Raw genomic sequence first — 17543 nt, 5'->3', positions numbered from 1 at the left:
TTTTTGCACTTCTCTTAAAAAGATGACCGAAAATATTGAGTTTCTGGAATTAAACCCCCGCTCAGTAAAAAATAAATAATTTGCATGGCAATGCTTTGCAAAAGATGTGCCTTAAAGCAGGTAGAGTGTGTCTTTTAGTTATGCTATAAGGTAAAGTCTACCGCATAAGATAGAATTTTTACAAAATCTTGTGTTGTATTTTTTTTTTGATGACTAAGCCGGGTTCGAATCCTGGGGTAGGACAAAAATTAAAGACAAGCAATTTGTCCAGCATATTGCCCTACAAATATTGATATAAGTAAAAACAAAAAAGAAAATATAAACTAACAATCAAGAAAGGGGAAAACTCAAAAAGGGATTTGGATTTGAAGCAAAAAGGTGGCCATAGCCCATGAGGTTTTGCTAACAAAAGCCAATCAAATAGTGAAGACCTGTATGAACTAACAATCTCCCTGAGATAAATAAATCAAACCCCTCCCTTCATTCCCGGTAGATAGTTTAATTTAGAAAAAATTCTTTTCAGGTCCATGTACTTCTCAGATTTATCAAAATAAGTTAGGTGTTATTGAATCTTGATTCTAATAATGAAGCGAAGTTACTCAGAGTCTCCATCTTCAGGTTCTCTTGGACCTCCTCAATCCAAATTTAAGCACAACCCTGAAGGTAATTCTCTCCTTTTCTTTAACACAAATCATTCTTGATTTTTATTATTTGTACCTAATATGAATACAACATAAAGTATTTGTTACTTAAGCTCAACCTAGAAGGTAAATTTCTCATTTTTTAGTCTTTTATCACAGCCCCAACTTTATTTTTTTATTATATTTTCTTGGTATAAAATGGAAACGATATATTCATTCGTTGTTGCATTAATACCAATAAAATTAGAGTCTTTATTGTTATTTTAGCTCAACCCAGAATGTTTTTTTTCTTAGTTATAAATTTTATCAAAAATCCAACTTGATTTTTATTTATCAAGAATTCTTGGTATAATATGGATACAACATAATTATGCAGTGTTGCATTAATACCCAATAAAGTTAAAGTCACAAGCCTTGGTAAGCAGAGTTACCTAGTACCTGTGCTAGCAGGAGGTAGGAGGTAGGAGGTAGGAGGTAGGAGGTAGGAGGTAGTAGGTACCTGGTCCTGGTGAAATAGTCGAGGTGTGCGCAAGCGGGCTAGAATACCACCATCATATGACAAAAGTTAGAAACTTTACTTCTGTAGACGCACAACCCAGAAGGTGATTTTCTCATATTCTATTGTAAACAAATCTGAATTAATTATTGACATTTCTTTGTATAGGTATGGATACATCATATGTGTTCTCACTGTCGTATTAGTACCCAAGAAGTCAGCGAATTTACTGTTTTTTAAGCATAACCTAGAAGAGAATTTTCTCATATTTTTCTTATAAATAGAAACCTCATCTGATTTTATTACTATTCATTATATAGACACGGGTACATCGTATTTGTTCATTGTTGCATTAGTAATAAGAATGATATGTTGCTGTTATTTTAGCTGCCAAAGTTTTTTGCCACAATTTTATTTACTATGCAGGGTAGTTGTTTAACTGTTAGGAGCAATGAATTATGCCCTAAAAATTGAACTTGTGATACAAAACTGTAGGAAGTTATAACCTTTTGGATAAAAGAAGTCAGAAACTGGTTTTATATTGCGGATTTGCGGTTCAATTTAAAGTTTGAACTGGTGTCAGGCGACGCTAATTTTCTGGAAGATGAGAGCACAAAAATATTTGCCAGGAAGGTGGCTGATCATTACAGCGCGAGGACCAACCAAACTCTTGAAGAGCGCGAAGCAAGTCCTATTATTCATTTAAAGAAACTTAACAATTGGGTATGTCTTGTTTATTCGTGGGCATGGATATTCTACATAGTTCATTGCTAATGAGGTTTTCTGGCGTGTTAGATTAAGAGTGTCTTAATTCAACTCTATGCCAAAAGAGGAGATGCAGTTCTTGATCTTGCTTGTGGGAAGGTACTTTTTGCATATTGTACACCCAAATTATCGGGCACTAACTACTTGTTAAAATTTCTAGGTGTAATAAGCAAGTAGTCATGCATCTTATTTTGAATATCTTTCTGTTTACACCAGGGTGGTGATCTCATTAAATGGGATAAAGCAAATGTTGGATATTATGTTGGCATCGATATTGCCAATGGTTCGGTAAGTTCATCCTGGATGAATATATTTTTGTTGCTTTTTCTGCACTTGGCGCTGCAAGTCAGAGCTTCCTTTCAGCAAGCTATGTATATCTAGTTGAACTACTGATAAGACTTTCCAGAAAACATACCGTCTGTTATTTGATCACTTGTAATGTGGAAAGATGTTTTAACCATTATTTAAATGTTCTGCAGTTCAGCATTATTAAATATTATTCATCAAACTTCTGAAGGCTACTATGCTATTAGCAGTAAGAATGGTGCTTTGAGTGAAGCGTAATGGGATTATTTAAGGTGCGACTTTGCATCCCATCGTTAATTCATAAAGGGGTTAAAGAAGGATAAATAACAGATAAAGGCGTATCTTCGTTTCAATTTGCGCTTCCATAATGATTTGGTGCCACTAAATTGACATGTATTCAGTCAGATTTCACTCATTATATAGGTTTATGTTTCTGTTTATTGTCAATAGTACTCTGCCTCTCTTTTCAAGATCCAAAATTTACTTAACTTGCATAGCATGCAGCCTAATTGCTTGAGTGCCAAAAAACCCCGCCTTGTTTAACTTGCATAGCATGCAGCCTAATTGCTTAAGTACCGAAAATCCCCGCCTTGTTTTCTTTAGTCTTAGTTAAATGCACTTGGTCTTCTTAATCGGAATAACTCTCAGATTTGGCTAAACTTTTGAAATATTCTTTGCATGAACAATGCCGTAACGACTCAAGTTTGTGATAAAACGGGCAAACACATTGGGGATCTCTATTTTGTTCTTTAGGTTATCGTAGAACTATAAGTTATCAAATACATTAACAAAGGGGTTGTCGTAGACAGCTTTTGCTTATGGAGAGCGTGCCATGTATCTGATCTGCATGTTATGCTATCATTTTTGCTCGCATGATTTCCCAAAACTAGCTGATGAAAGTTAAATAATTCGTAGCTGACTAGTAGCATTGACCAGCAAGATTGAACTAGAAAAATCAATTTCTTGTATCTTTGTTCTATTTGAACCGTGCGTGTGCATGCATCTCCATAGATAATCCTATGAAATGGACTTGTGGACTAATGAAATGAATATTGCCCTGCAATATTTGCTTATTGTAATTCGAAGGTTGATCTTCAGTCTCTCCATTTTCCGTGGATTCGTTTATTAAATAACTCTCAGATTTGGCTAAACTTTTGAAATATTCTTTGCATGAACAATGCCGTAACGACTCAAGTTTGTGATAAAACGGGCAAACACATTGGGGATCTCTATTTTGTTCTTTAGGTTATCGTAGAACTTTAACTTATCAAATAAACTAACGAAGGGGTTATCGTAGACAGCTTTTGCTCATGGAGAGCGTGCCATGTATCTGATCTGCATGTTATGCGATCATTTTTGCTCGCATGATTTCCCAAAACTAGCTGATGAAAGTTAAATAATTCGTAGCTGACTAGTAGCATTGACCAGCAAGATTAACTAGAAAAATCAATTTCTTGTATATGTTCTATTTGAACCGTGCGTGTGCATGCATCTCCATAGATAATCCTATGAAGCGGATTCGTGGACTAATGAATATTGCCCTGCAATACTTGCTTATTGTAATACGAAGGTTGATCTTCAGTCTCTCTATTTTCCATGGATTCGTTTATTATTGAATACTTGATAAATGCTGAATATGGGAAAATGTATTGGGTTGCTACTTTTACTTGATGGAACAACAACAACTACGCCTCAATCCCAAACAAGTTGTGGTCGGCTATGTGGAATCCGCATTTCTTTTTAACCTCATATCATATTATCATTTTACTTGATGGAAATGGTGATAAAATTGTAGTTTTTGCTTTTCAGTTGGACCTCCCTACCTCCCAAGGGAGGGGTAAGGTCTGCGTACACTCTACCTCCCCAGACCCCACTATGTGGGATTTCACTGGGTATGTTGTTGTTGTTGTTGCCTTTCAGTTGGAGGTTAATCTGGTTTATTTACTTCAGGAAGGTCAAAGAACCTTTCTTAAATTCTACCAGTTGACATCACAGTCCTAAATACTTCAGCCATTTGAGAGGCTTGCATTTCTTAAATGAGTCCTCGATTTAGTAGATTTACATGCTAGGGTTTGTCCTCTATTAACGGGAACTAAAATTCACCTTTTAGAAGGTTATATTTCTTTATATATTCATGTTAAATTCTTCTTTTTTTTTTTTTGGTCTATGTTTTATTTTCAATGGCATTACCTTTTAGAAGGTTATATTTCCTTATGTGTTTATGTTAAATTCATTTGGAGGTCTATGTTTTATTTTCAATGGCATTTGAGTGCTAGCCTGACTTTTGATATTATTGTTGAATTATGTAAAGATAGAAGACTGCCGAACTCGCTACAATGGTGAAGCAGATCACCATCAGCGCCGCAAAAAGTTCTCATTTCCTGCCAGACTTATGTGCGGAGATTGTTTTGAGGTAAATCAGCTAACCACATGATCAAGTTTTCCTGTTCTTGCAGATGGAACTGAAAATTCATATCCTTTTGTTGCTTTCTTTCTGGTGGTAAACATCAGGAATGTTTGATGAATCATTTCCTAGACATACTAGGACCTTATGCATAGTGATGATCAGCATTTGCTTTAAACTACTGATATACCAATCTGCTTTGTGCTTTTATTGAAAAATCACGGGCAATGACTCTACTGATATCTTGTCTGTGGTGAATTTCAGGTTCGTCTGGATCGGGTTTTAGAAGATGATGCACCATTTGATGTTTGTAGCTGTCAGGTATGTTAGTCTCCCGCATTTCCTATAATATACTCCCTCTGTTCCAATTTAAGTGTCTTAGTTTGACTACTAGGCACGGAGTTTATAAAATAAAGATATACTTTTGAATCTTGTGGTCCTAAATTAGAGATGTGTATAATGTACTGAAATGTCCTTTGAATCTTGTGGTTATAAACTTGCCATGTAGGATGTTTGAATTGTCAACTTACTAAATATAGAAAGACACTCTTTTTAGGACAGAACAAAAAGGAAAGTAAGACACTTAAATTGGGACGGAGGGAGTAACAAACGTCGTTCTTCAGAGTGTTAGATAATTAAGCTTGTCTTGGGTGGACTTTCATAGTTGATTGAAAACAAAGAAAACTTGAAATTTGCAGTTTGCTATGCATTATTCGTGGTCTACTGAGGCACGTGCACGGCGTGCGCTGGCCAATGTCTCAGCTTTACTTCGACCTGGAGGAATATTTATTGGAACAATGCCGGATGCCAATGTCATCATCAAGAAGCTAAGAGAAGGTTTAATTTTGCTCAATTCTGCTCTACTTGTCCCTGTTGAAACTATATATGTGAGACTGTCATGTCTTTGTGATGTACAACAAAGTCATTCCACTTTTTTTTCGTTTTATCTCCTTTTTTTTTTTTTTTTTGGGGGGGGGGGGGGGTTGGGGGGTGGGTGCATAAATGCTATGATTGTTGTCTGATTCAATCAATTATTCAACTATATCTCAAATTTAAACTAGATGGGTTGGAAATGTAAATCCTTTATGCCCTCTATTTGGACCTATTTCCTTCCAGCACTGACAAATAATTTCTTGTAAATTAAGGGTTCCTTCAAAAATTGAAGTTATCTAACTCTAATGCTTTTTCCTACACTTGCAAGCACGCAACTAGACAAAAAAGACTTCTAACAAACACCAAACCTAATGTAAGAATAACATCTACAACTAAACCTTAATTGTATTTTTTTGGTATTTATAGTTCCTGTTCTTCTATTCTGTTCTTTTCCTTGTTAAGTCTGCACTGATTTTGAGAGATTGTAGGTCTCTTGAGACAATTTCTCTTCATGTGATTTTAGGTTCCACATCGTCCCTTTTTAGCACCTTCAACCGTCGTAGTATCACTCTTACTTACAAGCTCGGTATCAACCATCTTAGGTGACATTTTTCTGATTTTATACTCTGTGTTACTGGACCCCTGTGTGATTGTCTTGTTACAAAATGAATAGAGTCTACATTTGGTTTTATGTACATAACCTAGGAAATATGTAAAGATTCATAGAGTATCTTCTTTTATCTTTTCCTTAATTAGAACCTAGTGGATATGTATATATACCTTTTACATCATGGTATAAGTCAGATTGGAATTCCTCCAAGTACTTTGTTAATTACTCTAATATTCTCCAGGCTTTTATGATCGCGTAACCATTGCCTCGACTAGTGGACTGATGGTTTCATTGCTACTTTTGAAATGTGTTATGTAGTCGTTTTTTTGGTACATCCTAAAGATCTGTTGATATATGGTCCCTTTCCTCTGTGAAATTGCAGCTGAAGGACTAGCCTTTGGTAATAGTGTCTACTGGATACGGTTTGATGAAGAATTTTCGGAGAAGGTAAATTATTTATCATTTTCCAGTAATTTTGTTATTAATGTATATTTTCTATTCTAGGTGTTTGTATTATTGACTTATTGTATAATGAGATTTTCTCTTCTACTGTTGCAGAAATTTAAATCTTCAAATCCTTTTGGCATCAAATATAAGTTCCATCTGGAGGTCTGTACACCTTGTGCCTTCCTATATATCTTAGCTGCGTCCTTTAAGCTTATTGCTAAAGATTTGTTGTTGTTTTTGTGTTCTTGTTGATTTTTGTTGCAAAACATAAATGTTAGCTTCCATTTGGAATCAATTTTACGATTTTTATTTACTCATTCTGTAGCTAGTTTATGCATGCACGTCTTTCAGTTTTGCTATAGACGTTAGAATAATGCACATTGGAGGATTTTTATTTGTCTTTTTGATTTAGCCTCTACAATTGGCAAGTTATAGCAAGACTAGATGAGTTTTCTTATTCTATTCTATTGTTATGGATTTGCATGTGTTATGGTCTTATGGATGAAATCAAACACTATGTTTGGGTTCAATTGGCGAGGAATTCCGGTCTAAACATGACTTAATAAAGATTATATGTGCTATTCTTGGGATCTTATCATCCTCCTATTAAATTCTGAAAACCAAGTTAGGGTCCTGATTGAATATCCTTTGATTACATATATGTATCTCTGCTTATAAAAAATTAAACAATTAAGATTTGCATTGTAGGATGCTGTTGACTGCCCCGAATGGATTGTCCCTTTCCACGTCTTCAAGGCATTGGCTGAAGAGGTATTAGTGTCTGTGCCCCCTATTTATAGTTGTTAGATATATTTCGAACCCACAGGTCACTTGCTTTCTGACTTTATATAGATCCCTTTTTCTTTAAATGAAAACAGGAAACTGTTGGGTATAAGTTCCCCATTTTTGGATCTTATATCCGTTTTCTTTAAGTTGGACCATCGTACATTCTCTCTTATATTGAATAGGCGGTGTTTTTCTTGATTAAGAGCGCTCTAATGTTAGTTATGAGTCACAAAAATAAGGGAGTATATTACACAAATCCTTCTAGTAAGTAGGAGATAATTTATGTATGGTATATGAGGCATAGTTATTGATATCTAAAGGATTTAGACATATCATAGTTAGCATTCAGGAATACCATGGCATGCAGTTCTTTCTCGCCTTTTTGGTTTGTTCTCACAGCAGTTTTTTTCTTTTGTTAAATGCAGTATGACTTTGAGCTAGTCTTTGTGAAGAATAACCACGTATTTGTAGACGAATACATGAAGAAACCAGAGTTCGTTGAACTCATGAGGAGGCTTGGTGCGTTAGGTGATGGGAACAAAGACCGAAGTAAGTTTAGTTCTTTGGCTGCCGAATGTTACTGCTTCGATGTTTCATCGAAAGTAATGTTGTGATATTTGATGCCTTATTTCATATGTTTCCCCAGCTTGTGTTCTGATTTATGTTGCTAACAACAGGTACTCTATCACCAGATGAATGGGAGGTAGCCTACCTTTATTTGGCATTTGTTCTGAGAAAGGTACTAATATACCTAATTTATGTTCTGATATTACCATTGTTTCTTAAATAGTATAATCCAAGTACCGAACTAGGGGGCCTTGACCGGCATCCCCGACAGCATGTCCCTATCGAACGAACCCTTATCCTTTTAACCATGTCATAGAGAGTCGGAGCTAGGGCTCATTGGGAAGAAATATTATGTGCACCTGTAGAGCACATGTAAGGCACAATTGGGTTGCTCAGTTGAAGTTTATGGGTTCAAAATTCTAGCTCTTTTAAGTTACTGGGTTCTAAATTAGTAATAATAGTAATTTGTACGTGTTAAATGGGTTTACATTGAGTTGTTATTGTTGTTGTAAATTGGTTCAAGACAAATACAGTGTTTTCACCAAGGTACTAGGTTCAGCCGAACTCCTACCTTGGTCTCTAGCTCCGCCCCGCTGTCATAGTCCAGGTATAGTCTAGGTACCATATTAGGCACCAATATGTGTCAACACAATTATGACAAATAAAATCAATTACTTCTTTCATATTAGATTGTCTATGATAATAGCCTTTGCACGGATAGTGTCATTGACTATAGTGATTGCGATCTTGGTTAAAATCTTGTTTATTTTTGCAGCGAGGGCAACTGGATCAAACACGAAAAAACCCCGGACGAGACAAAGGCAAGATGAATTTGACAAAAGACGATATCGAGGATATTAACGGTGCAGTGTAGTGCAGTGCTCCAACCTCTGAACCTGAAAACTTTTATGGCACATGAGGAAGTATCTGAAAGGAAGAGGGACAACAGTCAACAAAATGTGCCCTTTCGTGTCAATAAATTGAGCTGCTAATCAATTTTGCAGACTAAAGACTATAGTTTTGGGCTAATCATTTGTTACAACTTATAACACTCCAGCATAAGAGTGAGTCAGCATAGTTTAAAAGAAACGGCTTCTTTCCAGTTGATGTGGGTAGAGGCAGCTGAATAAAGATACTAGTCACCAGTACAAATGTGTGTCCACTTGCAATTACTTACCATGTAAATTTTGTGTACCGTTATAAATTAAAAGAGAAGGGAAATGGGCAAAAGTTTCTATTGCCAAAATCAGATTGTTTCCAAGATACAAGACAAAAAGGACGTGGTGCAGTGAATAGGGCTGTTCCTCCCTAGAGGTCTCGGGTTTGTCTTGAGTATGGAAACTTTTTTGCTAGGAGCGCTTCTCCAGAATGGGCCTACGCGACGTGAATTCGGATATAGTCGGCTCCCATGCGGGTAGCCGGCACCGGGTGGAAACAAAAAGAGAAAACAAAGAAAAAAATACACTGATATAAGATCAATTATATTAATGGAACAACTGATTGTTTGATTTTGGAGACTGACTGTTTTGACAATACAAGATTTATATAGTTATACATGTTATACATATTCAACCTTATTAGTATTGAATTATTTTTAAAAAAAAATTAATGAAATATAAATATCATTTGAGATTTTAAGATTAAATGATTTTATTATCCTTTACTTCCCGGTTTCATTTTATGTGATATAGTTTCTTTTTTAGTTTTAAATTTTTTTATGACATTTTCATATTTAGAAACAAATTCACTTTAAACTTCTCATTTCACTATTAATGAGATGGCTTATAGCCACATGATTTATAGTCACACAAATGTTTATATCTTATTTTAGATCAATAATTTTTCTCAAAAAATATTCTTTTAACTTTATTTTTTCAATTGGTGCCACATCAATTGGGACAGAGGGAGTATACAACAATAACATACCCAGTGAAATCCCACAAAGTAGGGTCTGGAAAGGGTAGAATGTACGCAGATTTTACCTCTATCACAGTGAAAGGCCAGTAAGCAAATTGGAAAAGAAAAAAAAAAGACAAGATTTTGTTTGTTCATAACAACTAAATACAATTTGAATGTCAGATAATATTATGGATGTTCAACATCAATTTTATTTTTAAGATTATAAATTTCACATTTTATATATTTTAGCAAGTAGCATATTTTATTACTAGGTAATTTTACATGGTGCAGATAACATCTAAGAGGTATTTACTTACAGTAATTATAATTTAAATTAATTACCTACCTTAGCTATAATATATATTTAAAGAATAATACGATATCAGGGAGAAAAATAAATTGAGAACAAAGTCGTCTTCTTCTCCCTCCACCGCCGTCGCCATCTCACACCGGAAAACTCGAGTTCGAGCGCCGTTGCCATCTCCCGCCTAAAAACTAGGGAGTTCTAGCGCCGTCATCATCTCCATCCACCGTCATCGTCACCTTCTTCTTCTCCCTCCGCCGCCATAGTCTCTTTCTCCTTTACATACCCCTCTCCCCCGTCGTCGTCATCTCTGGCTGAAATCCATGGCCAACGGATCGGTTTTTTCTCAAATCTGAGTGTATTTTATTTCTTGTATTTCTCAGATCTGACCGGATTTGAGTGTATTCGTCATTTTTAGTGTAAATACAATCTATGTTTTTGTTTTTTTTGCCTGTATTTTAAAGGAGTTTATGTTTTTTGTACTTTCGCTTATATTTTATTTAAATTTTTTATTGTTTGAACACAACCGAATAAAATATAACGTAAAAGTAGTTACGAATGAATGAAACCATTGAGTGAAGCCGAATACACCATATGACAAGGAATTAACAACTATGAGCCGTAATTAGCTAAATTATAGATATCACTTATTAGAACCGTCCAAATCATAGCTAATTTCTATAAGTTTCTCTTTTAATTATTAGAATCACAAATTTCATATTCTAAAAAGGTTTACCTATATATGTTCATTTTGAGCCTAATATTAAACTCAACTAACTGTACTTTACTCTAGTACACTGTTGAATAGTGGTGACCCAACGGGAACGAAAGGCAACGAATCATATCCTTATCCCGCAAGATTACACACGCTATCGTCAACTACCTTCTATTCCACTCAACTCAGCCTTTGGTCGGAAATTTAGCTGACTCAACTATCCACTTAAATTATGGCTTTCTCTTCCCCACTCTTCTCTCCCGTTAACTTCACCTTAAACCCCCAAATCCATCACACTAAACCAAACAACACTCGCCGTAACTTCACCATCTCTGCCCTCCCCCCACTCTCCACCGCCACCACCGACATCTCCGCCTTAGACAGCACAACACTCGCCGTACTCGGCGGCAGTTCTGTGGCAGCACTCGCCGCTATCCTCTCACTAGCCGACCCTGAGAGGCGGCGACAGCTGCAAGCTGAGGAAGTAGGGGGTGGTGATAAGGAAGTAGTGAGAGAGTATTTTAATAATAATGGGTTTCAGAGATGGAAGAAGATATATGGTGATACTGATGATGTTAATAAAGTGCAAATGGATATTAGATTGGGACATTCTAAAACTGTTGAGAATGTTATGAAAATGTTGACTGAAGAAGGATCTTTGAAGGGAGTTACTGTATGTGATGCTGGTTGTGGGACCGGGTGTTTGTCGATTCCATTAGCTAAAGAAGGTGCTGTTGTATCAGCTAGTGATATTTCTGCTTCCATGGTCGCTGAAGCCCAAAAACAGGTGCTCATTTTCGAATATTTTTTCCGAGCTTATTTGTTAGATAAAAATATAGTCTTGTTGCATACTTGAAGTTTTATGTCTGTGGTAGGTAGTCAGTGGCGGATTTAGAAGCCTGGTTACGAGTTCACGTGAATCTATTAGCTTTTGCTCAGACCCTATATATATATATATAGAAATCTACTAAACATTTATAAATATTTAACTGTGAATCTAGTTAGTACGTATTATATTATTAACTCGAGATCAATGTAGACCCATAAACTTCAAATCCTGAATCCGTCTCCGTGGTAGACTACTGCAGCAGCTAATACTCCTCATAGCTGATTTATTATAAGTAATAATCTTTAGAAAATTTTCATACATATTTTAAATATACTCCCTCCATCTCATTGTTGACTGGGCATCAAGTTTAAGAGGGAAAGAAAAACTTTTTAAAATTGTGGTCTAAAACAAGTCTTCATTAAGGGTAAAACGGAAAGTTCAAAATTAATTGCGTATAAATATAGAAAGGTGAAACAGACTAAAAAAGAAAGTGCGCTACATAAATAAGGACAAAGGGAGTAGTTTTAGTCAAGGGTCCAGAGAGTTGGATCTGCCTATGCTGTTGCATCACATTTTGAGTAGTGTGGAAAAAGAAATTTATTTATGCTTCTCTTAGGTTGAACAAAGTAAATTACAGATTTAGGACCAGCAGGTGTTTTGTATCCTTTAGAGGTTATCTTAGATTTTAAGGCGAGCATTGAGTCGTCTTAAAGGAAGAAACTTGCTTTAGAAGTGTCATTGGTATTAGGAATATGGCTTTTGTGGAGTTGAGAACTGAAAAATACTTCTTAATCTTAATGAAGGCACAAGAGGAGTTGTTCAAGGCTAAGGATGACCAGTCCCCAGCACCAGTAATGCCAAAATTTGAAGTGAAGGACTTGGAGAGTTTGGATGGGAAGTATGACACTGTGGTCTGCTTAGATGTTATGATACATTACCCACAAAGTAAGGCTGATGGTATGATTTCTCATCTTGCGTCATTGGCTGAGAATCGTTTGATCATTAGCTTCGCCCCGAAGACATTCTATTATGATTTGTTAAAAAGAATCGGAGAGTTGTTCCCTGGACCTTCAAAGGCTACACGAGCATATCTACATGCAGAGGCTGATGTGGAGAGGGCACTGCAAAAAGCTGGGTGGAAGATAAGGAAGAGAGGCTTGATTGCCACACAATTTTACTTTGCAAAGCTTATTGAGGCTGTCCCTGCTTAGGATTGAAAGGCAAGTGAGATCTCATTTGTTTGCCATGTTTCTTCGCTGCTGTTTAGAGATTAGGAAGTCCGTTGAGTGTTTATTATGAATGCGTTATCTCACTCCTCAGTTTCTAACTTGTATAATAGTTTACAATGTATCTAAATTCTGCTTCTGACTTGGAAATTTTTTGTCGATATTATTAATATATCACGAAATGTAAATTTAGTCATCATTTGGTGGCTTTATTCGTTTTCGTCCTTAACTTTTGTGGTTTTCTGCCAGCAGCTCTGCCACATTTTCACCTCAAACAATGATTGATTGTTTGTGAAATCCTTTCCTTTATTTTCTTATGCTTCTAGTTTCATTTTGTATAATGACAGTGTCTTATAGGATAACGGACTTTAAAATGTTAGTTGAGTTATGTATTATATCATATTAGAGGCAGCAAAAGAAAATATAAAATAATGGTTTCAAAACTAGTTTAAGGGAGAAAACATACATCAAAGTTGAGAATTGAACTGTTAAATGAATTTGATTTCTTAAAGTCATGAAAACTGTAAAATATTACTCCCTCCGTTCACATTTACTTGACCACTATTCTAAAAATACATTTTTACTTTTACTTGTCACTTTTAGCATATTAAGAGATAACAATTTTTTTTTCCTGTTTTACCCATAGTATTAATTACTCATGTCAAATCATTTTTCAAATTCATTAAAAATATGCACCGATTAATATGAGTATCATGGTAAATTATGCATTTCATTTATTATTTTTTAAGGGGTGTGCAAAGTCCATAGTGGACAAGTACAAGTGAACGGAGGGAGAATTATTAGTGGAATGGTGTTAAGCATTTGGGATAAAAATTGGAGAAACTATCAAATAATCCAGTTCAGGGATGAGGTTGAACCTAAGAATTCGAGAGTGAAGCTTTTCAAACATAGCCTCTTCCCTTGGAGAAACTATCAAGTAATCCAGTTCAGGGATGAGATTGAACATAAGAATTCGAGAGTGAAGCTTTTCAAACATAGCCTCTTCCCTTATGATTTAATTTTAAGAAATGGATACTCGTCTATGAGTTTCCAATAATCTAATTGAGGACCACTTAACCTTCTTATGGCATATCCTTTCATCTTTTTTTTTTTTTTTTTTGATGACACGGGAACCCGTAGCCGCTATCCTTTGGGTGCACACAGGGTAAACTCAGCTCCTGTGCAATAGCTCGCAAACCACACAGGAGAGGTAACCCGCACTAGGCAAGTCCCATGCGACGAGCTCGATCTGGAAGGCAAATCCCCTGCTGTCGTAAGTAGGGGGTTTCGAACCTGAGACCTCCATTATTAAAGCCCCATGCTCAACCAACTGAGCCACCCTTGCGGGTTCCTTTCATCTTATTTATTTCTAGTACAACCCAGAAAAAGAAGAAAAAGGAAAAACGTACATTCAGTTTCTTGCTAAGTGTTTGCTTTCGTATGTCCAATTATAATCAAGGTTTTTCAGATAGATTGGTACTAGTTAAATTCATCACAGAAAAGACCGTCATTCACATATGTAAATAAAATCCTATGGTTTTCAAAACCAAGTAACCAGCAACAATATTTCGTAATCAGTGTCAAGAACAATAATAATTGATAAATAACCAAAACCTACTGTTAAATTGGCATTATCTTAGAATTTGTATTTATCCATTAAATCTTATCAGCAACTCTTGCTACTGCATCAGCTACCTTGTTAAGAGCAGCAATTAAACTATTAGTCTGTTCCTTCTGCTGCTCCCTATCCAGTTGACGATTTTCCATTTGAGCATCAAGTTGTGCATGAAGCATACTGGTGTTTTGCTCCAGAGTTTTCAGCAGCTTATATCCCAGACTACTATCAATACAACCATCTGATGATTGTCTTCTTCTCTTCACTCCGCTCTGAAACACGGGGCTATTCCAGAAATCTGATCCAGGCTGTTCTCCTTCAGCTGTACCTGAGAACAATATAGAGGAATGTACTTTACTGTTTCAATCTTTACTGTGTAGCATTTAACTAAAAGCTGTTATAAATAAGTTAATTTACATGGTGGAACTTTGAAATGTGCTATTAAATTAGAATGTAGGCACTTTGAAATGTGCTATTAAATTAGAGTTTCTGAAAAATGGTCCATCGATTTCTTTTATTTAAGTTTCTGATCCTTTACTTGTACAACTCATCCTGTCTAGCATATTTGGAATTATGGTTAACTTTTAGCCGAATATTCGTGAAAATTCAAAATGTACTTTGGCTGTTACAAATCAAGCAAGAAAAAGAGTTGGGACATAATTCTGTGTGAGAGCAAGTATGTGCTAGGAAAGAGAGGCTGCTTCAAGCTTTGCATTGTTGGTTATAGATGGGATAGACAGTGGTAGTATGAACCAAATCTCATAGTAAATGGTAATTTTGGTATTGCTCTTTTTTGTAGGAAATGAGTTGTATGTTTGTGAAGAAGGCTAACTATCTAATCAATTGTAGTTGTCAGCAAATATTTATCCCACCAGGATAAAATTAGTACCTCCAACAATATAAATAGGATATAAATATTGTTCTATAGAATTAAGTAATTCCTCCAACATTTGTAAATAAAATAATCACGAAAAGATTGTGCTAACCATTATATAATAACAAGGCAATTGCCATCATGAAAGTTGTGCAACAATCTCAGATAAGTTCTGATGATAAAAAGTTAACTAACTTCTGAACTGAAGTTGAGGTTGAGATCAAAACAAGTTTTGAAAGACGCTTTTGTTTACCTGATATAGGCGTTGGAGAGGGAATGGACTTAGCTTTTTTATCTTTGACTGCACGTTCCTTCATTGGGTTGCTTCCAATTTCCTCCATGGCTGGATGCAGAACATCATCTGCCATGATATATTCCCCTGTATGAGAAACATCGTCATCCTCTTCCTCTTCCTGTTCCTCTTCTTCAACTGTTTCTATCCCATAGTCATATTTATCATCTGTGGTTATAGTTACCAGAGCTAGTTGGTATGCTTCTTCTGTGACTTCCTTCCCATCCAAGACATCATAAACTTCTCTGTCAAAAGAACCTGGTAGCCTTTTCTCTCGCCTTAGATCGTTACTCATATTCCAATAAGATTCGCTGCTTCCATTTGCCTGTGATTCCCATGCTTTAATTTTTTTGAAGTCACTGATCATGTTGCTCCAACGTTTTCTGCATTGAACAGATCCTCTGTCTGCTCCATGTTGTCTGCAGTAAGAGGAGACCGAATCCCATTTGGGTTCTGCCTTGTCTGAACCGAAAATAGAAGTGGATTTACGCCCCCTATGAGCTCTTTCCTCTGCAACCTTTTTTCCTTGTATGAGAACAAGTGTTTCTTGCCTGGTCCATCGCGAGTGTCTTGGTGTTTTACATATGTTGTCTTCTGTAAGTTTTTGCTGTCCATCAGCTAATGGTGTGGTGTTTTCATTCATCTCTGTTGAGCCTAAAGTCATTTTGTTTCAGAGTAGTCAGGGTGAGCTAAATATAGCACAAAAGGGGACAGTATAAAGAGCTCTGGGGACAGTCTATTGATGGAAACTTTATTTTTTGTTTTTGAAATTGTAAAGACTAATAGACTATTGAAGGAAATTTAAGTATGGCCTATTATCTCTTTACAGTTGGGTCGTGTACACTGTACATTGTTGGAGATATTGCTTTGATATTTAAAGAGATTTACCAAGTTGATTGGTGATTGACTTCCAAACAAAGGCATGAATTCTTTCTTTGGGCATTGAATTTTAAAGGCTTTCTTGTTCAAGCACTCCTTAATTTTCAGTTTTCTTTAAGTACATTTATGCTGTCCAATTGCAAATGCCCTTGCTGGATAAATTTGTTCACACAACTATTACATCAAAACTTACAGCCTTGCCTGATTCTCTCATTGAAGATGTTGCCATTTCTGAGAAGGGAGAGTGACCAAATACTGGTACTCTCATTTATTGCCAAATCGTTTAAGGCATCTATTAAAAGGTGTATTTGACCCTCTGCTGTGGGTTACTAAAATTTCCAAGTAACGGTCACTGGCCCAACTGTTCAGGACTATTGCCACTAAATAATGAAGTTTTTACCTAACAAACTGGGATTGGTATAACGGAAATCATTTTCCTTTTTAATGTTTCAATAAAAAAATTATTTTCCTAAAAACTATTTTCTAGTGCTTGATCTCGAGTGAAAAATATTTTTCAAGAAATTAATAGTATATGTTAAAGATTAATAAAAATATTAGCAATTGGATAATGTTTTGATGAATTTTTAAGTAGTAAAGATTAGTTACAAAGTTTCAGTGTTGATTGGATAAGTGATGCAAAATTAAAAGTTAAAGATAGTTGTAAGGAATTCATACGTGAGTCGTGAGGGGGTGGTTTTCTCTAACTTTTATAAATTTATCTTGTGGCATTGGACTTATATTAGATAAGTGCATTCCAAGCATATGATGTTCTTTGTTATTGGTAGTAATCTCATTTTTCTTTGATTTGTTTAAGACCAAAATTAGAACAGTGTAGGTCATAAATTATTTTTCGGAAAAAAAAAAGACAAAAGTGCCGAACAACATAACATGGTTGGTTTCTGTTGTTTTACTACGACAATGAAAATGGGGGTTTCTCTTCTCTGCTCAGCAGAGCAAAAATAGAAAAGCTGAGTGAGTGCATTTTGTCCCACATTGGCTGAGGTAAAGAGACACA

General features: G+C 35.7%; 3 protein-coding genes across 3 annotated transcripts; 2 read left to right on the top strand and 1 right to left on the bottom strand.

Moving 5' to 3' along the window:
• Nucleotides 1-307: 307 nt before the first annotated feature.
• Nucleotides 308-9320, top strand: LOC132633160 (mRNA cap guanine-N7 methyltransferase 1-like). The gene is made up of 14 exons (XM_060349390.1): nt 308-433; nt 524-663; nt 1721-1860; nt 1933-2001; nt 2119-2190; nt 4520-4621; nt 4877-4933; nt 5311-5449; nt 6478-6542; nt 6654-6704; nt 7251-7313; nt 7754-7877; nt 8006-8067; nt 8671-9320. Exons 2-14 carry the CDS (start codon nt 585-587, stop codon nt 8767-8769), a joined length of 1122 nt encoding a protein of 373 aa, XP_060205373.1. The 5' UTR covers nt 308-433; nt 524-584; the 3' UTR covers nt 8770-9320.
• A 1560-nt stretch (nt 9321-10880) lies between these two features.
• On the top strand, nt 10881-13097 carry LOC132633159 (magnesium protoporphyrin IX methyltransferase, chloroplastic). The gene is made up of 2 exons (XM_060349389.1): nt 10881-11600; nt 12446-13097. The coding sequence occupies exons 1-2, from the start codon at nt 11046-11048 to the stop codon at nt 12851-12853; spliced, it is 963 nt and encodes a 320-aa protein (XP_060205372.1). The 5' UTR covers nt 10881-11045; the 3' UTR covers nt 12854-13097.
• A 400-nt stretch (nt 13098-13497) lies between these two features.
• Nucleotides 13498-16313, bottom strand: LOC132631499 (trihelix transcription factor ASR3-like). Its single transcript, XM_060347071.1, has 2 exons — nt 15611-16313; nt 13498-14811 (listed from the first exon to the last, which is right to left on the bottom strand). Exons 1-2 carry the CDS (start codon nt 16311-16313, stop codon nt 14525-14527), a joined length of 990 nt encoding a protein of 329 aa, XP_060203054.1. The 3' UTR covers nt 13498-14524.
• Between the last annotated feature and the right edge of the window lie 1230 nt (nt 16314-17543).

This window comes from Lycium barbarum, chromosome 3 (assembly GCF_019175385.1).
Source record: "Lycium barbarum isolate Lr01 chromosome 3, ASM1917538v2, whole genome shotgun sequence".
Classification (NCBI taxonomy): Eukaryota; Viridiplantae; Streptophyta; class Magnoliopsida; order Solanales; family Solanaceae; genus Lycium; species Lycium barbarum.
This window is presented reverse-complemented; position numbering and strand designations above follow the sequence as displayed.

What these genes read in the sequence shown, in the direction of transcription:
- LOC132633160 (XM_060349390.1), top strand. Translation starts at nt 585, where the DNA reads ATGAAGCGAAGTTACTCAGAGTCTCCATCTTCAGGTTCTCTTGGACCT. An exon ending in ATTTAAGCACAACCCTGAAG is followed by an intron (nt 664 to 1,720) that starts GTAATTCTCTCC and finishes AACTGGTGTCAG; the next exon opens with GCGACGCTAATTTTCTGGAA. An exon ending in CATCAAGAAGCTAAGAGAAG is followed by an intron (nt 5,450 to 6,477) that starts GTTTAATTTTGC and finishes GTGAAATTGCAG; the next exon opens with CTGAAGGACTAGCCTTTGGT.
- LOC132633159 (XM_060349389.1), top strand. Translation starts at nt 11,046, where the DNA reads ATGGCTTTCTCTTCCCCACTCTTCTCTCCCGTTAACTTCACCTTAAAC. An exon ending in TCGCTGAAGCCCAAAAACAG is followed by an intron (nt 11,601 to 12,445) that starts GTGCTCATTTTC and finishes ATCTTAATGAAG; the next exon opens with GCACAAGAGGAGTTGTTCAA.
- LOC132631499 (XM_060347071.1), bottom strand. Translation starts at nt 16,313, where the DNA reads ATGACTTTAGGCTCAACAGAGATGAATGAAAACACCACACCATTAGCT. An exon ending in CTCTCCAACGCCTATATCAG is followed by an intron (nt 14,812 to 15,610) that starts GTAAACAAAAGC and finishes TATTGTTCTCAG; the next exon opens with GTACAGCTGAAGGAGAACAG.